At 30.5% G+C, this 24,132-nt stretch overlaps 1 protein-coding gene across 2 annotated transcripts in view; it reads left to right on the top strand.

The window, feature by feature from the left end:
- Positions 1-24,132, top strand: part of LOC145291424 (sperm-associated antigen 6-like) — a 67,095-nt gene that overhangs the window by 24,302 nt on the left and 18,661 nt on the right. For both annotated transcript variants that reach the window (XM_080137257.1, XM_080137258.1), the window contains exons 3-5: positions 14,519-14,702; positions 20,738-20,943; positions 22,070-22,243. In XM_080137257.1, the coding sequence (XP_079993383.1) occupies positions 14,519-14,702; positions 20,738-20,943; positions 22,070-22,243 (564 nt within the window). The remainder of the gene's footprint in view (positions 1-14,518; positions 14,703-20,737; positions 20,944-22,069; positions 22,244-24,132) is intronic.

Below are 24,132 nucleotides of genomic sequence, written 5' to 3'. Positions count from 1 at the left end.
ATGCAAATAGGTGATATTTTTAAGATAGAGAGTGCAAATAGCTGATATTTGTTAGATAGTAAAATGCAAATAGCTCATATTTTTAAGAAAGAAAATGCAAAAAGGTGATATTTTTAAGATAGAGAGTGCAAATAGCTGATATTTGAAAGATAGTAAAATGCAAATAGCTCATATTTTTAAGAAAGAAAATGCAAATAGGTGATATTTTTAACATAGAGAGTGCAAATAGCTGATATTTGGAAGATAGCAAAGTGCAAATAGCTCATATTTTAAAGAAAGAAAATGCAAATAGGTGATATTTTTAAGATAGAGAGTGCAAATAGCTGATATTTGAAAGATAGCAAAGTGCAAATAGCTCATATTTTAAAAAAAGAAAATGCAAATAGGTGATATTTTTAAGATAGAGAGTGCAAATAGCTGTTATTTGAAAGATAGTAAAATGCAAATAGCTCATATTTTAAAGAAAGAAAATGCAAATAGGTGATATTTTTAAGATAGAGAGTGCAAATCGCTGATATTTGGAAGATAGCAAAGCGCAAATAGCTCATATTTTAAAAAAAGAAAATGCAAATAGGTGATATATTTAAGATAGAGAGTGCAAATAGCTGATATTTGAAAGATAGTAAAATGCAAATAGCTCATATTTTTAAGAAAGAAAATGCAAATAGGTGATATTTTTAAGATAGAGAGTGCAAATAGCTGATATTTGAAAGATAGCAAAATGCAAATAGCTCATATTTTAAAGAAAGAAAATGCAAATAGGTGATATTTTTAAGATAGAGAGTGCAAATAGCTGATATTTGAAAGATAGTAAAATGCAAATAGCTTATATTTTAAAGAAAGAAAATGCAAATAGGTGATATTTTTAAGATAGAGAGTGCAAATAGCTGATATTTGAAAGATAGTAAAATGCAAATAGCTCATATTTTAAAGAAAGAAAATGCAAATAGGTGATATTTTTAAGATAGAGAGTGCAAATAGCTGATATTTGAAAGATAGCAAAATGCAAATAGCTCATATTTTAAAGAAAGAAAATGCAAATAGGTGATATTTTTAAGATAGAGAGTGCAAATAGCTGATATTTGAAAGATAGCAAAGTGCAAATAGCTCATATTTTAAAGAAAGAAAATGCAAATAGGTGATATTTTTAAGATAGAGAGTGCAAATAGCTGATATTTGAAAGATAGTAAAATGCAAATAGCTCATATTTTTAAGAAAGAAAATGCAAATAGGTGATATTTTTAAGATAGAGAGTGCAAATAGCTGATATTTGGAAGATAGCAAAGTGCAAATAGCTCATATTTTAAAGAAAGAAAATGCAAATAGGTGATATTTTTAAGATAGAGAGTGCAAATAGCTGATATTTGAAAGATAGTAAAATGCAAATAGCTCATATTTTTAAGAAAGAAAATGCAAATAGGTGATATTTTTAAGATAGAGAGTGCAAATAGCTGATATTTGGAAGATAGCAAAGTGCAAATAGCTCATATTTTAAAGAAAGAAAATGCAAATAGGTGATATTTTTAAGATAGAGAGTGCAAATAGCTGATATTTGGAAGATAGCAAAGTGCAAATAGCTCATATTTTAAAAAAATAAAATGCAAATAGGTGATATTTTTAAGATAGAGAGTACAAATAGCTGATATTTGAAAGATAGTAAAATGCAAATAGCTAATATTTTAAAGAAAGAAAATGCAAATAGGTGATATTTTTAAGATAGAGAGTGCAAATAGCTGATATTTGAAAGATAGTAAAATGCAAATAGCTCATATTTTAAAGAAAAAAAATGCAAATAGGTGATATTTTTAAGATAGAGAGTGCAAATAGGTGTTATTTGAAAGATAGTAAAATGCAAATAGCTCATATTTTAAAGAAAGAAAATGCAAATAGGTGATATTTTTAAGATAGAGAGTGCAAATCGCTGATATTTGGAAGATAGCAAAGTGCAAATAGCTCATATTTTAAAGAAAGAAAATGCAAATAGGTTATATTTTTAAGATAGAGAGTGCAAATAGCTGATATTTGGAAGATAGTAAAATGCAAATAGCTCATATTTTTAAGAAAGAAAATGCAAATAGGTGATATTTTAAAGATAGAGAGTGCAAATAGCTGATATTTGGAAGGTAGCAAAGCGCAAATAGCTCATATTTTAAAAAAAGAAAATGCAAATAGGTGATATTTTTAAGATAGAGAGTGCAAATAGCTGATATTTGAAAGATAGTAAAATGCAAATAGCTAATATTTTAAAGAAAGAAAATGCAAATAGGTGATATTTTTAAGATAGAGAGTGCAAATAGCTGATATTTGGAAGATAGCAAAGTGCAAATAGCTCATATTTTAAAGAAAGAAAATGCAAATAGGTGATATTTTTAAGATAGAGAGTGCAAATAGCTGATATTTAGAAGATAGCAAAGTGCAAATAGCTCATATTTTAAAAAAAGAAAATGCAAATAGGTGATATTTTTAAGATAGAGAGTACAAATAGCTGATATTTGAAAGATAGTAAAATGCAAATAGCTAATATTTTAAAGAAAGAAAATGCAAATAGGTGATATTTTTAAGATAGAGAGTGCAAATAGCTGATATTTGAAAGATAGTAAAATGCAAATAGCTCATATTTTAAAGAAAAAAAATGCAAATAGGTGATATTTTTAAGATAGAGAGTGCAAATAGGTGTTATTTGAAAGATAGTAAAATGCAAATATCTCATATTTTAAAGAAAGAAAATGCAAATAGGTGATATTTTTAAGATAGAGAGTGCAAATCGCTGATATTTGGAAGATAGCAAAGTGCAAATAGCTCATATTTTTAAGAAAGAAAATGCAAATAGGTGATATTTTTAAGATAGAGAGTGCAAATAGCTGATATTTGGAAGATAGTAAAATGCAAATAGCTCATATTTTTAAGAAAGAAAATGCAAATAGGTGATATTTTTAAGATAGAGAGTGCAAATAGCTGATATTTGAAAGATAGTAAAATGCAAATAGCTCATATTTTAAAGAAAAAAAATGCAAATAGGTGATATTTTTAAGATAGAGAGTGCAAATAGGTGTTATTTGAAAGATAGTAAAATGCAAATAGCTCATATTTTAAAGAAAGAAAATGCAAATAGGTGATATTTTTTAGATAGAGAGTGCAAATCGCTGATATTTGGAAGATAGCAAAGTGCAAATAGCTCATATTTTTAAGAAAGAAAATGCAAATAGGTGATATTTTTAAGATAGAGAGTGCAAATAGCTGATATTTGGAAGATAGTAAAATGCAAATAGCTCATATTTTTAAGAAAGAAAATGCAAATAGGTGATATTTTTAAGATAGAGAGTGCAAATAGCTGATATTTGGAAGGTAGCAAAGCGCAAATAGCTCATATTTTAAAAAAAGAAAATGCAAATAGGTGATATTTTTAAGATAGAGAGTGCAAATAGCTGATATTTGAAAGATAGTAAAATGCAAATAGCTCATATTTTTAAGAAAGAAAATGCAAATAGGTGATATTTTTAAGATAGAGAGTGCAAATAGCTGATATTTGGAAGATAGCAAAGTGCAAATAGCTCATATTTTAAAGAAAGAAAATGCAAATAGGTGATATTTTTAAGATAGAGAGTGCAAATAGCTGATATTTGGAAGATAGCAAAGTGCAAATAGCTCATATTTTAAAAAAAGAAAATGCAAATAGGTGATATTTTTAAGATAGAGAGTGCAAATAGCTGATATTTGTTAGATAGTAAAATGCAAATAGCTCATATTTTTAAGAAAGAAAATGCAAAAAGGTGATATTTTTAAGATAGAGAGTGCAAATAGCTGATATTTGAAAGATAGTAAAATGCAAATAGCTCATATTTTTAAGAAAGAAAATGCAAATAGGTGATATTTTTAACATAGAGAGTGCAAATAGCTGATATTTGGAAGATAGCAAAGTGCAAATAGCTCATATTTTAAAGAAAGAAAATGCAAATAGGTGATATTTTTAAGATAGAGAGTGCAAATAGCTGATATTTGGAAGATAGCAAAGTGCAAATAGCTCATATTTTAAAAAAAGAAAATGCAAATAGGTGATATTTTTAAGATAGAGAGTGCAAATAGCTGTTATTTGAAAGATAGTAAAATGCAAATAGCTCATATTTTAAAGAAAGAAAATGCAAATAGGTGATATTTTTAAGATAGAGAGTGCAAATCGCTGATATTTGGAAGATAGCAAAGCGCAAATAGCTCATATTTTAAAAAAAGAAAATGCAAATAGGTGATATATTTAAGATAGAGAGTGCAAATAGCTGATATTTGAAAGATAGTAAAATGCAAATAGCTCATATTTTTAAGAAAGAAAATGCAAATAGGTGATATTTTTAAGATAGAGAGTGCAAATAGCTGATATTTGAAAGATAGCAAAATGCAAATAGCTCATATTTTAAAGAAAGAAAATGCAAATAGGTGATATTTTTAAGATAGAGAGTGCAAATAGCTGATATTTGAAAGATAGTAAAATGCAAATAGCTTATATTTTAAAGAAAGAAAATGCAAATAGGTGATATTTTTAAGATAGAGAGTGCAAATAGCTGATATTTGAAAGATAGTAAAATGCAAATAGCTCATATTTTAAAGAAAGAAAATGCAAATAGGTGATATTTTTAAGATAGAGAGTGCAAATAGCTGATATTTGAAAGATAGCAAAATGCAAATAGCTCATATTTTAAAGAAAGAAAATGCAAATAGGTGATATTTTTAAGATAGAGAGTGCAAATAGCTGATATTTGAAAGATAGCAAAGTGCAAATAGCTCATATTTTAAAGAAAGAAAATGCAAATAGGTGATATTTTTAAGATAGAGAGTGCAAATAGCTGATATTTGAAAGATAGTAAAATGCAAATAGCTCATATTTTTAAGAAAGAAAATGCAAATAGGTGATATTTTTAAGATAGAGAGTGCAAATAGCTGATATTTGGAAGATAGCAAAGTGCAAATAGCTCATATTTTAAAGAAAGAAAATGCAAATAGGTGATATTTTTAAGATAGAGAGTGCAAATAGCTGATATTTGAAAGATAGTAAAATGCAAATAGCTCATATTTTTAAGAAAGAAAATGCAAATAGGTGATATTTTTAAGATAGAGAGTGCAAATAGCTGATATTTGGAAGATAGCAAAGTGCAAATAGCTCATATTTTAAAGAAAGAAAATGCAAATAGGTGATATTTTTAAGATAGAGAGTGCAAATAGCTGATATTTGGAAGATAGCAAAGTGCAAATAGCTCATATTTTAAAAAAAGAAAATGCAAATAGGTGATATTTTTAAGATAGAGAGTACAAATAGCTGATATTTGAAAGATAGTAAAATGCAAATAGCTAATATTTTAAAGAAAGAAAATGCAAATAGGTGATATTTTTAAGATAGAGAGTGCAAATAGCTGATATTTGAAAGATAGTAAAATGCAAATAGCTCATATTTTAAAGAAAAAAAATGCAAATAGGTGATATTTTTAAGATAGAGAGTGCAAATAGGTGTTATTTGAAAGATAGTAAAATGCAAATAGCTCATATTTTAAAGAAAGAAAATGCAAATAGGTGATATTTTTAAGATAGAGAGTGCAAATCGCTGATATTTGGAAGATAGCAAAGTGCAAATAGCTCATATTTTTAAGAAAGAAAATGCAAATAGGTTATATTTTTAAGATAGAGAGTGCAAATAGCTGATATTTGGAAGATAGTAAAATGCAAATAGCTCATATTTTTAAGAAAGAAAATGCAAATAGGTGATATTTTAAAGATAGAGAGTGCAAATAGCTGATATTTGGAAGGTAGCAAAGCGCAAATAGCTCATATTTTAAAAAAAGAAAATGCAAATAGGTGATATTTTTAAGATAGAGAGTGCAAATAGCTGATATTTGAAAGATAGTAAAATGCAAATAGCTAATATTTTAAAGAAAGAAAATGCAAATAGGTGATATTTTTAAGATAGAGAGTGCAAATAGCTGATATTTGGAAGATAGCAAAGTGCAAATAGCTCATATTTTAAAGAAAGAAAATGCAAATAGGTGATATTTTTAAGATAGAGAGTGCAAATAGCTGATATTTGGAAGATAGCAAAGTGCAAATAGCTCATATTTTAAAAAAAGAAAATGCAAATAGGTGATATTTTTAAGATAGAGAGTACAAATAGCTGATATTTGAAAGATAGTAAAATGCAAATAGCTAATATTTTAAAGAAAGAAAATGCAAATAGGTGATATTTTTAAGATAGAGAGTGCAAATAGCTGATATTTGAAAGATAGTAAAATGCAAATAGCTCATATTTGAAAGAAAAAAAATGCAAATAGGTGATATTTTTAAGATAGAGAGTGCAAATAGGTGTTATTTGAAAGATAGTAAAATGCAAATATCTCATATTTTAAAGAAAGAAAATGCAAATAGGTGATATTTTTAAGATAGAGAGTGCAAATCGCTGATATTTGGAAGATAGCAAAGTGCAAATAGCTCATATTTTTAAGAAAGAAAATGCAAATAGGTGATATTTTTAAGATAGAGAGTGCAAATAGCTGATATTTGGAAGATAGTAAAATGCAAATAGCTCATATTTTTAAGAAAGAAAATGCAAATAGGTGATATTTTTAAGATAGAGAGTGCAAATAGCTGATATTTGGAAGGTAGCAAAGCGCAAATAGCTCATATTTTAAAAAAAGAAAATGCAAATAGGTGATATTTTTAAGATAGAGAGTGCAAATAGCTGATATTTGAAAGATAGTAAAATGCAAATAGCTCATATTTTTAAGAAAGAAAATGCAAATAGGTGATATTTTTAAGATAGAGAGTGCAAATAGCTGATATTTGGAAGATAGCAAAGTGCAAATAGCTCATATTTTAAAGAAAGAAAATGCAAATAGGTGATATTTTTAAGATAGAGAGTGCAAATAGCTGATATTTGGAAGATAGCAAAGTGCAAATAGCTCATATTTTAAAGAAAGAAAATGCAAATAGGTGATATTTTTAAGATAGAGAGTGCAAATAACTGATATTTGAAAGATAGTAAAATGCAAATAGCTCATATTTTAAAGAAAGAAAATGCAAATAGGTGATATTTTTAAGATAGAGAGTGCAAATAGCTGATATTTGAAAGATAGTAAAATGCAAATAGCTCATATTTTAAAGAAAGAAAATGCAAATAGGTGATATTTTTAAGATAGAGAGTGCAAATAGCTGATATTTGAAAGATAGTAAAATGCAAATAGCTCATATTTTAAAGAAAGAAAATGCAAATAGGTGATATTTTTAAGATAGAGAGTGCAAATAGCTAATATTTGAAAGATAGTAAAATGCAAATAGCTCATATTTTTAAGAAAGAAAATGCAAATAGGTGATATTTTTAAGATAGAGAGTGCAAATAGCTGATATTTGGAAGATAGCAAAGTGCAAATAGCTCATATTTTAAAAAAAGAAAATGCAAATAGGTGATATTTTTAAGATAGAGAGTGCAAATAGCTGATATTTGTTAGATAGTAAAATGCAAATAGCTCATATTTTTAAGAAAGAAAATGCAAATAGGTGATATTTTTAAGATAGAGAGTGCAAATAGCTGATATTTGAAAGATAGTAAAATGCAAATAGCTCATATTTTTAAGAAAGAAAATGCAAATAGGTGATATTTTTAAGATAGAGAGTGCAAATAGCTGATATTTGGAAGATAGCAAAGTGCAAATAGCTCATATTTTAAAGAAAGAAAATGCAAATAGGTGATATTTTTAAGATAGAGAGTGCAAATAGCTGTTATTTGAAAGATAGTAAAATGCAAATAGCTCATATTTTAAAGAAAGAAAATGCAAATAGGTGATATTTTTAAGATAGAGAGTGCAAATCGCTGATATTTGGAAGATAGCAAAGTGCAAATAGCTCATATTTTAAAGAAAGAAAATGCAAATAGGTGATATTTTTAAGATAGAGAGTGCAAATAGCTGATATTTGAAAGATAGTAAAATGCAAATAGCTCATATTTTTAAGAAAGAAAATGCAAATAGGTGATATGTTTAAGATAGAGAGTGCAAATAGCTGATATTTGGAAAATAGCAAAGCGCAAATAGCTCATATTTTAAAAAAAGAAAATGCAAATAGGTGATATATTTAAGATAGAGAGTGCAAATAGCTGATATTTGAAAGATAGTAAAATGCAAATAGCTCATATTTTTAAGAAAGAAAATGCAAATAGGTGATATTTTTAAGATAGAGAGTGCAAATAGCTGATATTTGAAAGATAGCAAAATGCAAATAGCTCATATTTTAAAGAAAGAAAATGCAAATAGGTGATATTTTTAAGATAGAGAGTGCAAATAGCTGATATTTGAAAGATAGTAAAATGCAAATAGCTCATATTTTAAAGAAAGAAAATGCAAATAGGTGATATTTTTAAGATAGAGAGTGCAAATAGCTGATATTTGAAAGATAGTAAAATGCAAATAGCTCATATTTTAAAGAAAGAAAATGCAAATAGGTGATATTTTTAAGATAGAGAGTGCAAATAGCTGATATTTGAAAGATAGCAAAATGCAAATAGCTCATATTTTAAAGAAAGAAAATGCAAATAGGTGATATTTTTAAGATAGAGAGTGCAAATAGCTGATATTTGAAAGATAGCAAAGTGCAAATAGCTCATATTTTAAAGAAAGAAAATGCAAATAGGTGATATTTTTAAGATAGAGAGTGCAAATAGCTGATATTTGAAAGATAGTAAAATGCAAATAGCTCATATTTTTAAGAAAGAAAATGCAAATAGGTGATATTTTTAAGATAGAGAGTGCAAATAGCTGATATTTGGAAGATAGCAAAGTGCAAATAGCTCATATTTTAAAGAAAGAAAATGCAAATAGGTGATATTTTTAAGATAGAGAGTGCAAATAGCTGATATTTGGAAAATAGCAAAGTGCAAATAGCTCATATTTTAAAAAAAGAAAATGCAAATAGGTGATATTTTTAAGATAGAGAGTACAAATAGCTGATATTTGAAAGATAGTAAAATGCAAATAGCTAATATTTTAAAGAAAGAAAATGCAAATAGGTGATATTTTTAAGATAGAGAGTGCAAATAGCTGATATTTGAAAGATAGTAAAATGCAAATAGCTCATATTTTAAAGAAAAAAAATGCAAATAGGTGATATTTTTAAGATAGAGAGTGCAAATAGGTGTTATTTGAAAGATAGTAAAATGCAAATAGCTCATATTTTAAAAAAATAAAATGCAAATAGGTGATATTTTTAAGATAGAGAGTGCAAATCGCTGATATTTGGAAGATAGCAAAGTGCAAATAGCTCATATTTTTAAGAAAGAAAATGCAAATAGGTGATATTTTTAAGATAGAGAGTGCAAATAGCTGATATTTGGAAGATAGTAAAATGCAAATAGCTCATATTTTTAAGAAAGAAAATGCAAATAGGTGATATTTTTAAGATAGAGAGTGCAAATAGCTGATATTTGGAAGGTAGCAAAGCGCAAATAGCTCATATTTTAAAAAAAGAAAATGCAAATAGGTGATATTTTTAAGATAGAGAGTGCAAATAGCTGATATTTGAAAGATAGTAAAATGCAAATAGCTCATATTTTTAAGAAAGAAAATGCAAATAGGTGATATTTTTAAGATAGAGAGTGCAAATAGCTGATATTTGGAAGATAGCAAAGTGCAAATAGCTCATATTTTAAAGAAAAAAAATGCAAATAGGTGATATTTTTAAGATAGAGAGTGCAAATAGCTGATATTTGGAAGATAGCAAAGTGCAAATAGCTCATATTTTTAAGAAAGAAAATGCAAATAGGTGATATTTTTAAGATAGAGAGTGCAAATAGCTGATATTTGGAAGATAGTAAAATGCAAATAGCTCATATTTTTAAGAAAGAAAATGCAAATAGGTGATATTTTTAAGATAGAGAGTGCAAATAGCTGATATTTGGAAGATAGCAAAGTGCAAATAGCTCATATTTTAAAGAAAAAAAATGCAAATAGGTGATATTTTTAAGATAGAGAGTGCAAATAGCTGATATTTGGAAGATAGCAAAGTGCAAATAGCTCATATTTTAAAGAAAGAAAATGCAAATAGGTGATATTTTTAAGATAGAGAGTGCAAATAGCTGATATTTGAAAGATAGTAAAATGCAAATAGCTCATATTTTTAAGAAAGAAAATGCAAATAGGTGATATTTTTAAGATAGAGAGTGCAAATAGCTGATATTTGAAAGATAGTAAAATGCAAATAGCTCATATTTTAAAGAAAGAAAATGCAAATAGGTGATATTTTTAAGATAGAGAGTGCAAATAGCTGATATTTGAAAGATAGCAAAGTGCAAATAGCTCATATTTTAAAGAAAGAAAATGCAAATAGGTGATATTTTTAAGATAGAGAGTGCAAATAGCTGATATTTGAAAGATAGTAAAATGCAAATAGCTCATATTTTTAAGAAAGAAAATGCAAATAGGTGATATTTTTAAGATAGAGAGTGCAAATAGCTGATATTTGGAAGATAGCAAAGTGCAAATAGCTCATATTTTAAAGAAAGAAAATGCAAATAGGTGATATTTTTAAGATAGAGAGTGCAAATAGCTGATATTTGGAAGATAGCAAAGTGCAAATAGCTCATATTTTAAAAAAAGAAAATGCAAATAGGTGATATTTTTAAGATAGAGAGTACAAATAGCTGATATTTGAAAGATAGTAAAATGCAAATAGCTAATATTTTAAAGAAAGAAAATGCAAATAGGTGATATTTTTAAGATAGAGAGTGCAAATAGCTGATATTTGAAAGATAGTAAAATGCAAATAGCTCATATTTTAAAGAAAAAAAATGCAAATAGGTGATATTTTTAAGATAGAGAGTGCAAATAGGTGTTATTTGAAAGATAGTAAAATGCAAATAGCTCATATTTTAAAGAAAGAAAATGCAAATAGGTGATATTTTTAAGATAGAGAGTGCAAATCGCTGATATTTGGAAGATAGCAAAGTGCAAATAGCTCATATTTTTAAGAAAGAAAATGCAAATAGGTGATATTTTTAAGATAGAGAGTGCAAATAGCTGATATTTGGAAGATAGTAAAATGCAAATAGCTCATATTTTTAAGAAAGAAAATGCAAATAGGTGATATTTTTAAGATAGAGAGTGCAAATAGCTGATATTTGGAAGGTAGCAAAGCGCAAATAGCTCATATTTTAAAAAAAGAAAATGCAAATAGGTGATATTTTTAAGATAGAGAGTGCAAATAGCTGATATTTGAAAGATAGTAAAATGCAAATAGCTCATATTTTTAAGAAAGAAAATGCAAATAGGTGATATTTTTAAGATAGAGAGTGCAAATAGCTGATATTTGGAAGATAGCAAAGTGCAAATAGCTCATATTTTAAAGAAAAAAAATGCAAATAGGTGATATTTTTAAGATAGAGAGTGCAAATAGCTGATATTTGGAAGATAGCAAAGTGCAAATAGCTCATATTTTAAAGAAAGAAAATGCAAATAGGTGATATTTTTAAGATAGAGAGTGCAAATAGCTGATATTTGAAAGATAGTAAAATGCAAATAGCTCATATTTTTAAGAAAGAAAATGCAAATAGGTGATATTTTTAAGATAGAGAGTGCAAATAGCTGATATTTGAAAGATAGTAAAATGCAAATAGCTCATATTTTAAAGAAAGAAAATGCAAATAGGTGATATTTTTAAGATAGAGAGTGCAAATAGCTGATATTTGAAAGATAGTAAAATGCAAATAGCTCATATTTTAAAGAAAGAAAATGCAAATAGGTGATATTTTTAAGATAGAGAGTGCAAATAGCTGATATTTGAAAGATAGTAAAATGCAAATAGCTCATATTTTAAAGAAAGAAAATGCAAATAGGTGATATTTTTAAGATAGAGAGTGCAAATAGCTGATATTTGAAAGATAGTAAAATGCAAATAGCTCATATTTTAAAGAAAGAAAATGCAAATAGGTGATATTTTTAAGATAGAGAGTGCAAATAGCTAATATTTGAAAGATAGTAAAATGCAAATAGCTCATATTTTTAAGAAAGAAAATGCAAATAGGTGATATTTTTAAGATAGAGAGTGCAAATAGCTGATATTTGGAAGATAGCAAAGTGCAAATAGCTCATATTTTAAAAAAAGAAAATGCAAATAGGTGATATTTTTAAGATAGAGAGTGCAAATAGCTGATATTTGTTAGATAGTAAAATGCAAATAGCTCATATTTTTAAGAAAGAAAATGCAAATAGGTGATATTTTGAAAACAGAGAGTGCAAATTGCTGCTACATTTACAATAGGGAGTGTAAATGACTGTCATTTTCAATCGCTGCAATGTTTCATCCCTTTGCTTGTTTTACAAATATTTATTTGGCATGTGCTCCGACAAACTTATAACACTGGTGTAATCTTCACATCAACACCCTGAATAACCCAACCAGAAGCAAAATTCCACACCTTCACTATAGAGATCCCCCGATGCTGGAGAGCCTTACACGCTAAAGATTTCTTCCCTCAAACTGCTAAAATTTAGAACTCCCTTCCTGTATCCTGGTTCCCCAGCTGTACTAAAATGCAAAAATGTAAATGTTAAGTGAACAAATATTTTGCTACTCAACTCCCTGCTTAAAGTGTTCCTGTAAGCATGATGTCTATATCACAGTAGCCTCTTATGTCTCGGTAGTAATTTGCCTTGTTTGGAGTGAATATGAAGCAAGAAGAAAAAAACACATTTCTGGCAATGGACTTTGTGCTGGATGGATGGATGGACATGTTTTCATAGAGCTACACATTTTTAATTGGTCTTCAAAATTCTCACACATTTATGGTCAAACATTTTTTACATGGATTGTAAATAGATATTCAATCATGCTTTTAGCTGTTTCGACACCTTTTCTATTGGCTGGAGAATTTGTCTTAGATAATATCAAAGTAAGGCATAATTAAGTTGCCAAATGCCTTCGCTATGAATTGTTTGCCTTGGTAATTCATGTTTATTTCAATTGTATTTAAAGATATTGCACAATAAAACAAAATATTTCATTTATCAGCCACATTTTGGAGAAGGCCATCCAATGCATGTGCCACCACTAAAATAATAAAATAAAAGGTGCATATGCATTGTATAACGCAGGATTTCAACACAAATACTTGGGTTTGCCCAGCAGCTAACGTGAATAGCTGGAAACGGCTGGTCGCAATGTTAGGAATGAATGTGCTGTCAGTTTTTAGCTAATACGAATCTAAGCAGGCAACTGTTTCAGAAATGAAAGAAATAAAAAATTACTTTTAATCGCACAGGTTGGGGTTAAAGTTTAGGGTTGGGGGTTAGATAAATGTTTTTTTTTTGTTTTTTTTTGTAGCATTATTAAAATTGAGAAACGCTCAGCTGGCCTTTTTCGGTTATTTCTGCCAACTGCTTAGTGAGTCCAAGCCAATTTTGTGGAAATTGTGGGTTGTACAATGCGTAAGTACCCAATAAAATATTAAATAATTTTATAGTTATCAAAATGTTGAGTTATATTAAGTAAAATATTTTTAAAAGGATCAGTGAGCCTACATAAGCATCAATAATATCTTAAATTATTGAACTTATTATAATGAATTATGGAATATATATTTTAGGCAACAGGGTATATAATGTGGCCACATTATTTCTTTTGCAAATTTCATCATTTAGAGTGAGTGTCAAAGAAACCGTACTGTACTCAACCACAAAAAAGAAAAACATTAAAACTAATGCTATATATATTGTTTGTATCCATCCTCAGAGGATATTCTATCATGCACACACGCACACACACACACATAATTAATAAATACTTTTAATATCTATAGACATATATATGTGTGTCATGTTTTTTTTTTATATTTGTCAGTATGAAAATATGTCTCTGTACCACCCGTTGGACGATTCACACCTCAGATCCAAGTAATATGAACCCTGCCTTGAAAACCATTCGGCCAACATGAAATTTATGCTTTGAAAAATCATTATTCGAATTTTTGATGGATCAATAAATATTATAATTCATTCAATTTTATTTTTCATCATCAATTATTCCCATTTCTTATATATATATGGCAAAAGTCTACATTCCAAATTCCAAAATGTTGTTCATCTTACCGTTTGTTTCTTTCAGTATGTTAAAATGTTCAATTCTTGACAGCACCTGTTTCGTAGCACAGAAACAATCATATAATTATTATGTCAATTTTTTAATATTTTCCGTCCTGACTCATCAGATTAATAAGAATAAAAGAAATGTGGCATGGTTACTTAATTCCAAAAAATAGTTGCATTGTGTTTTATGAGTTTTATGCTATCTTTATATATATATATATATATATATATATATATATATATATATATATATATATATATATATATATAGTAAGAAGTAAAACTAAATGTTTTGTGATTTTTTAATAGAAAAATGTGTAATGCTAATTCCGTTCTTTTCAACTGCTAGCTTATTTGAAGTGCTGAAACTATTCATGATGCATCACTGTCTTCTAATTCTTTTTCTTTGTTGACAGAGATTTTACAAGAAATCAGCTGCATTTGTCCTTCGCGCTGTGTCTAAACACTCCCCAAGTTTGGCTCGGTCAGTTGTTGACTGTGGAGCATTGGATGCCCTTGTGGTATGCCTGGAAGAATTTGATGCTGAAGTAAAGGAGGCTGCTTCATCGGCTATCGGATACATTGCAACACATAATGGAGGTAAAATTCCTACAACTTTCAGTTTTACATTTCAATAGAGAGAAAGAGAGAGAAATAATTGCTGATATTTCTTTAAAATACTAGTCTTATAAAGGGCCTTTTAAGAAAATAAATTTGAGCCCTCTCAAGAAAATTAACAAAAGAAGCGGCCAATCTAAGCATAAATGCAATATTCCAGGTTCTTGTCATTTAATACTTTCTGATTGATAACTCTTCATGCCAACCGACTAAAAATTTATAGGTACTTAATGTTCCTCAAATCCTGTGTTAATTTCTGAAAGCTTGGAAGTAGAATACCAGCCTATGAAGTCAAGTATAACTTTGTGACTGGGTTCAAATCTCAAGTCTAGCAGTAATTGTCACTTTCTACACTGATGATTGCATAAGCAAGAAACACTTGTGTCTGTAGCTATAAAAATAATTGTATATATATATTATTCATTTGTAATATAAATATTAACAATTATTTTTATAATATATACACTAGTGTTCCATACTATATATATATATATATATATATATATATATATATATATATATATATATATATATATATATGATCTAATGTTTGTTGTCTGCAAAGAAACAGTCCCTTCGTAAACAGAAGGGAAAAAAAAACTTTGTGACTGAGGTCAAATCTCCAGTCTGTCAGTAATTGTCACTTCCTACACTGACGATTGCACAGCAAGCAACCCTAGTGTCCATAGGTATAAAAATAATTGTTAATATTTATTTAAAATATTATCGTTTTATATATATATATATATATATATATATATATATATATTTTTTTTTTTTTTTTTAATAAATGTTTAAATTTGAAATATAATTCTTACGGATGATGGTGGCCGGATTGATGTGTTCCTTGCTAATGGAGTCAGAGATGGCTTCATTGCCAGATTCGAATCTTCCAACCGGTGGTAATCATGACACCTTGCACTGATGATTCCCAAAAGAATGAAACACTAGTGTCTATAGGTAAAAACTTATTTATAGTTAATAATAAATATATATTTCCATGTGGTAGGGATATCTCCAGAGAAAATCCTAACTTACCCTATATGTGCTTCCGGGTTGCACTAGCTCACACTACTGCATTTATATTTACTCTCTATCACCCTCACAACAGCAGCGTTACTATCTTTAATCTGTAAAAATTGACCAAGTTCTATCAGCTTATCCTTCAGCTAACATTCACGTATGTGGAGACTTAAATGTTCACAATGTGGAATGGTTGACCCACTCAAACAAGACCGATGATGAGGGGAAGTTCTGTCATGATTTCTCCATTGCTTATGACCTCACTCAGATTGTTCACGAACCCACCCGTGTGCCTGATAACGACGGCCAGTATGCAAGTCTCCTAGACCTTTTTCTCACAACTTGCCCTGAACTATGTTCAGTTTCCATTCTGTCTCCTCTTGGATCTTCCGACTACTCAGTTGTATCAATTAAGATAAAATGAAATGTAATAAGTCCTTAGATGTACCTCTCCATCGTACAGTATATCGATACTCTATGACTGACTGGGATAGCTTCTGTACATTTATATCGGATCTTCCTCTGCGTTCCATGTTTAAAAAGGATGTGTTGTCTATAGTATCAGACCTGACGGAATGGTTAATTGTAGATATAGACCGTTTCATACCCTCGAAAAAGTTCCAGCAAAAACCTAACAGCCAGCCATGGTTTTCTCCAGAATGTACTGCTGCTATTGTGCACAGAAATCACTTTTTCCACTGCTTCTAATTTAATAGATGCATGGAAACTAAAACCGCTTTCAGGACTGCCAGCAACCATTGTAAGAAAGTAATAAAGAACGCAAGAGAGTTATATGCTCAGTCTGTCAAGTCCAAAGTAGCTGAGCAGTGGCTTGGTTCCCACCAGTTTTGGCAAATAGCAAACAGAATCCTGAACAGAAGCATGTGCTCTATCCCAACTATCATCAATGGACCTGAGTTAATCTCGTCAGCATCAGACAAAGCCAAACTCTTTGCCAAAAACTTTGCAGCTAATTCTACCCTTTACAACTAAGGCCGCCAAACCCCAATATTTCCTCCTGTATCAGAAAACACGCTATGTGATATACAAATATCTGTACGTGATGTTGCCAAGCTAATCAAAAACCTTCATTCCAGTAAAACAACCGGCCCTGACGGTATTCCAATTATAGTACTCAAAAAACTTCAACCAGAACTAGCGCCCATACTTACAAAACTGTTTAAACGTTGTCTTAAGGAGAATTGCTTCCCATCACCCTGGAAAATCTCATCAGTATGCCCTGTATTTAAGAATTCAGGTGATCGTTTATCCCCCTCTCAGTACAGGCCAATAAGTCTCCTGTGCGTCATGAGTAAGTTGCTGGAATCTGTGTTAAATAGAGAAGTAATCAACCATCTCAGCAAAAATAACCTTCTTAGTGACACTCAATATGGTTTCCATTCTGCTAGATCTACAGAAGATGTGCTTACAGTTATATCTCATAGGATTAGCGAATCTCTCGACAGAGGCAACCTTTCTAGGGCAATTGCTCTTGACATATCAAAGGCCTTTGATAGGGTATGGCATAAAGGTTTACTTCAAAAGATCTCCAGCTATTGTATAGCTGGAAATGTCTTCTCAATTATTAAATCATTTCTCTCTGATAGGTTCATAAGAGTAGTAGTTGAGGGGCAAAAATCAGAAGCTCACAGTATTAATGCAGGAGTCCCTCAGGGGTCCATCCTGGGCCCAACTCTTTTCCTGATCTACATTAATGATCTTCCAAATCACATCCTTACATCATTTGTAGACATTTTTGCTGATGACACTACCATCTATGGTAGCACATCTAAGACAGTAAACAACCAAGTTCTCTCGCATTCTCTCTTCTCTGATCTTGATCACGTTGTACAATGGGGAAAGGAGTGACTGGTTACTTTTAATGCATCTAAAACCAAGTTTTTATCTTTACATCATCAACGTTCTGATCCCCATCTGGCATCAATTAAAATGAATGGCTCTCATCTTGGGGAGGCCTCAAGTTTTGACAAGCTTCTGGGCTTGACCTTTACTACTGATCTAAAATGAATTACGTACATCAAATCTGTTGCCAAGGCCGCTGGAAAAATGGTCGGATCGTTCTATCGATCCGGTAGATATCTCACTGCTGATGCAATTCTCTATCTATATAAGAGCCAGGTACGTCCAAGGATGGAATACTGTTGCCATATCTGGGCAGGAGCTGCTAGAAAGGACTTGTCCTGCCTTGATAGGGTTCAAAATAGACTTTGTGGCCTGGTGGGTGATGTCCTTTTCTCTTCGCTACAATCTATATCTCACAGAAGAGATGTTGCAAGTTTGTCTCTGGTTTATCGTTATTTTCATGGGAAGTGTTCGACTGAGCTTCAATCTATGGTCCCCTCTCACCAAACTTTCACAAGAAACACTCGCCTAGCTGAAAACACTATCAATAATTCCCCCCACTCTTTATCTGTGCCTAAACCTAAACATAGATTCCATGATCAAAGCTTCTTTCTTAGAACTGCACGCCTGTGGAATTGTCTTCCGTTTTCCTGCTTTCCATATATAATGGTAATATTTTAAATATAGATATAGAATCTAATATTCTTGCAGTCCGCAATGAAACCGTCCCTTATTAATGTATTCCACAGAAATGAAATCTGTCAATATAAATTCCTTTTAATTGTAACATTTTCATATTCATAAACCAAATTTTCAACGATGTCTTTTTGCACAAATGCGCACTCGCTGCATGTGTCTTGTTTTGCCAGGGAGCGATCAAAAAAACAAGTCAATCAATAAAAAAACTTTTTTTACATACATGCGCGGTCCTTAGCCCTCATTCTTGCATTGTCACTTTTTCATGTGTTTAGCTGTTACTCTGTATTGTTGCTTCATCTAATGGCTGTTGATGATTGGTTGTTTAAGCAAATAAAACTCATGCATGGAACATAGACATTTGTTGCAGTTTCAAAGGTTTTATTGAGGAGAGAAAGTTGGTTTACGAGGGTGTGACCAAAAAAGACTAAAATTAATTCCTTGTTATTTAATTTTCTTACTTACCCTCAAAACGGATCGACGAACGGACATGAGGAAATATTCTCTTAGATGTCTACATTGTCAGAATGTCTAGTCTGGCGGCTTTCTCGCCTCGAAAATGCTTTGAAACTCTGTCCCATTCCCTGAAGTATGATCATTTCTATCCTATGTCATCAACACATGCTTCCAGCATGTTTTTTCTATGGAGCTAACTCTTGACCCGTTTCGTCTAACTCACATTAGGTGCACTGAGTCTATTTCTGTTTGTCTCCAGGTTTTCCTGACATTTACTTGATATAACCCTCACCCGAAATCTATACTAGTTAACATAATCTCTACTTACTGGCATTGGATTCTAATATACACCAGAATGTTAGGCACACAGTGAAATAAAAAGGAAAGTTTTTTGGCTGTTGTGGTAGGAAGACGAGTTCTTGCTGTGAATCTGTTACAAGAAAAGAAATAAAAATAGTACAAAGAGTAGATTTATAAAAACTGGTTGACAGGATGAAAATTTTATTCAAAAACAATTTATTTAAAAACGGGAAAAGTCTGACTGTTTTACCTTGGCCACACCAGTTAGTTTACAATTACATATTTTATATTGGACAATCAGACGATATCATTTTTAAAACGGGTATTGAAGGTTATGTACATATCTATAGGTGGAAATATGGCATAATCACATTGACACACCAGTTTTCAGCAGATCACTAACGTTAAGCAACGTTGAGCAGTTTTCTTTAAGAATCTAATTCTGACCAATCTCAACTATAGTTACCAATCCTAGCATTGTTGTTCCACTATCCTCCTGACAAATTCATCTTTATTCTCAAGTGACCTCTGGGCCTTGATAAGTGATGACGCGTTTGTACATAAACAAAAGAATCATGTTAATAAAATTAAAAATGAATGATGGCTGTGCATGGGTGTCTGGAGCACACTTTTTCACAAGAGTGTCATTTCAAAAGTAAAGCTGCAGATTTTTTTTTTAACTAAAATCATTTGAAGAGTTACAAAGACAGGAGTGGTTTCATTAAAACGAGCGACCGTTTTCTGCTCCAGAATTTATTTTTCTACATAGTCATCGCTATTCTCAATGCATTTTTACAAGAAATTCAATGATGTATTTCTGCTTCTGACATTCATTCATAACAGGGGTTGCTTTCTTAGAGTTTCACACCATCAATATCTGAAACAGAGAGATGAAACTTTAAAATCATGAATGCATAAGTCCAGTCATCATGACAATGACAATTTGAAATCCTCTCTGGTCATTTGGATGGAATAAAAATAGGAGACAAACAGCCCTCATATGTGTTCTCTCTAAGCTTGTTGAATAGTATTCTATCCTAGCCTATAGTTGCTGAACAGTTTAGACTTTTTCTGTAGTCTGTATCAGTATAATGGCTATGGTTCTTGAATTGTCTAAAACTTATTGGTGGTTTTCTCCAGCCACATAGTTATAGTAATTGAATAGTCTGAGCTTTATACATGTTCTGTTCTGATCACATGACTCTGACTACTGAGCTCTCTGAACCTCATCTGTGTTTTTTTGTATCAGTTACATGGCTATGTTGTTAAACAATCTGGACCTAATCTGTGTTCTGTACCGGTCACATGTCTATGGTTATTAAACAATCTGGACCTAATCTATGTGCTGTACCAGTCACATATTTATGGTTATTAAACAATCTGGACCTAATCTATGTTCTGTACAGGTCACATGTCTATGGTTGTTAAACAATCTGGACCTAATCTGTGCTATGTACCGGTCACATGTCTATGGTTGTTAAACAATCTGGACCTAATCTGTGTTCTGTACCGGTCACATGTCTATGGTTGTGAAACAACCTGGACCTAATCTATGTTCTGTACCGGTCACATGTCTATGGTTGTAAAACTGTTTGTTGCACCCATACATTTTTCATATCAATAGAATTATATATATGACTTCATTTTCTTTTCTAAACGACCAATTAATATGATTTCAGACTTGTCACAAGCTGTAGTGGATGCTGGAGCTGTCCCGTTGCTGGTGATGTGCATTCAAGAACCTGAAGTGTCATTGAAAACCATTTCAGCTTCTGCCCTTAGTGATATCAGCAAGCATTCCCCAGAATTGGCCCAAACGGTGGTTGATTCAGGTGCCATTGCTCACCTCTCTCAGATGACCTTAAATCCAAATGCTAAACTCAAAGTAAGTATTCCCATATTGTTGTTATTTCAAATATGACAGACCAATGAAAATGTTATTTCAAATATGATAGACCAATGAAAATGTTATTTCAAATATGACAGACTAATGAAAATGTTATTCAAATATGATAGACCAATGAAAATGTTATTTCAAATATGACAGAATAATGAAAATGTTATTCAAATATGATAGACCAATGAAAATGTTATTTCAAATATGACAGAATAATGAAAATGTTATTTCAAATATGATAGACCAATGAAAATGTTATTTCAAATATGACAGAATAATGAAAATGTTATTTCAAATATGATAGATCAATGAAAATGTTATTTCAAATATGATAGACCAATGAAAATGTTATTCAAATATGACAGACTAATGAAAATGTTATTTCAAATATGATAGAACAATGAAAATGTTATTTCAAATATGATAGACCAATGAAAATGTTATTTCAAATATCAAAAACCAATGAAAATGTCATTTAAATATGATAGACAAATGAAAATACTATTTTCTGATTGCTTAATATTATTGTACCAAATTTGTTCAAACTGAAACATATCGGAATAATCTGGATAATGTATTTTTAGATTATATCCAATTATGAAGATCTATTGCCAAAATCATTTTAGAAGAATGTGACATTTTTGCTTTCTTATGGATGCCAAATATGAATAAAGAATTCATCATATTATTATCTTTGGAAAAACAGATACTACACTTTGATGGTAACCAAAAGACTAAGAAAATATATTTTAGTTAGATTTTTGTGTTCAACACAACCGCAACATCAGATGAACTTTGAAGAATTACATTTTTTTTTTTTTGCATCTCTGGTGATCAGGCAACTCATCTTTTAAAAAAGGAATATCAGGTGATAATATATGTATGAACATGAAATGCTTTAACGTATTATTGTTGTTGCTCTGGTGTGTCCACCCTACGGATAATAAAGACAACAATTATACAGATCATATTAGTAACATTAGAATAAACAACTAAATATCAATATGCTATAAAATTGATTAAATTATTTAAGTGTCTGACTTCTTTTTTTTTTTTTTAATAATTTTGTTCTGTTTTTCACAATATCTTTTTTTTTCTTTCTGTTTCTCTTCAGTGCCAAGTGTTCTCAGCTTTGAGTCAAATTGCAAAGCATTCAGTGGATCTTGCAGAAATGGTGGTGGAAGCAGAAATCTTCCCGTCGGTTCTTGCTTGTCTGAAAGATCCTGACAATTCTGTACAAAAGAACATTGCTATACTCATCCGAGAGATTGCAAAACACACACCTGAGGTGAGTCATATAGCGAACTATTGCAACTAATATAACAGTGTTTCACATGTGGCGCAAACACACAGACACAAAATAAGTTATGCACATGCAGCACACAAAAAACAATGTTGATCTGACGTCTGACACAACATTTATCGAGGCCTCTTACTTCTGACCTTTCACTTCCATCTCTTCTTTCTTTCTTCTTTCTCCTTTCCCTTCAACATGACAATGAACAGCATGCAACACATGTTGCTTCCAAAAACTATACATGACATGACTCGATCGAAACTATCCTCCTTATATGTGAGTCCAACCGCTTGTCTAATCATAAGGAAGAATACTGAACAAACTCTACAAGCATGAATTACCTCGATAACAACTTCAAACAAAATATTAAACTTTAAACAAAATATTAAACATTAAACAAAATATTAAACTTTAAACAAAATATTAATTTCAGTCTACACTTGATCAGCAAAGATCAACAACACACATGTATATACACATGTATACATCTTATGCATTCCTCACCAAAAGCTATTGTCTGTAAACAATGTATAGATGTTTCTTAGTGTTTATATAAATTAAACGCTTGTAAATACAAATAATTTTGGTTCTTTCTCATTCCATATAAGTCGTCAAACATGTAGAACATGCATATTTATCCTCAACAGTCAGTTAAAATATTGCTTCAAAGTGTTTGGCATGATGCACAGTTATTTTAATATTAGCAAGGAGAACCGACATTGCCTGGGATTGAATGAGGGTCAACAAATGTTCCACACTCCCAATACCTTTATTGTTATTGAAATCGGTGAATTGGCCAATCAGATCAATTGATTGCCTGCTCTAGTTGGGGATCCACCACTGTGCAATGGAAGGAAGCTTCACATGCCTCCTTGCAGTGACTTAATCCATAATGCATTACAGTCTACATTGCACTGTAGAGAACCTACTGCTGATTTGATAAAACTATTTTAATATAATGGATTGAATTAAAGTTTAAAATACAAAAGTCAAGTATCATAGTTCAGTTGTGCTCTAAACAGAGGCATTAATTTTGAACGTGCCCCTGTTTATCAAAATACCTACTGCTATTTTTATGCGCGACACCCTTCTGCTTGTGTGCTGATAAAATTTCTCAAATGCATTTGTGATGTTAGGCTGTATAAGGTGTAAACTTTGATCAAAATCGGATTTTTTCAATTATTGATTTTCGATATTTATTGCAGTCATGCCAATACAATGGCTATTTAAGAACGCTCCCAGACACATAAAGTACATTTGCATGAAATTTCAAAAAATCGATCCAGCTGTTTTGGAGTCCATAGAAAACAAACTCACACACGCACACATACACACACACACACACACATACAATGTGTGTTTTATATATGAGTAGAGATTCTAATGTTTAACAGGAAAGTTCTAAGTGGAGCTGGAATTTGTGTGAATAGCATAAAAAAATGAGATGTGGATGGTGAGGTCTTTTGAAAACTACGACTCTTATCAAGTGAGGCTGGCTTCAATTTATGCATTTGATTGGGTACACAAGAAGAGAAATGGAATTTTTTTTAATGAAAATCGCTCCAGACAAGACATGAAACCACTAGATGTAGGGAGGTAAAAAATAATATTACTTCATGATCAAAAACTAGCCAATGATGAGTGTTAGATGGATAATTTCTGGCTTAGAAAATAGCTATTTTTTTCCGCTTTTCCAGAAATATTGCTCCTGCAATGTGAGAACTAAAGAATAAATTAAGGGAAGTGTTGCAATATTTTATATAATGAGGGTATGATTGAAGAACATATGAAGTTTCTACTTATAGACACTGGTGATAGAAACTGACCAATCAAATAGAACCACATTCTGCCAGCAACCAATCAGAAACCGGAATTGTCTA

Source organism: Euprymna scolopes, chromosome 12, assembly GCF_053919585.1.
Source record: "Euprymna scolopes isolate OS-2025 chromosome 12, ASM5391958v1, whole genome shotgun sequence".
Classification (NCBI taxonomy): Eukaryota; Metazoa; Mollusca; class Cephalopoda; order Sepiida; family Sepiolidae; genus Euprymna; species Euprymna scolopes.
The sequence above is the reverse complement of the archived record's forward strand: the minus strand, read 5'-3'. Positions and strand labels throughout refer to the sequence as shown.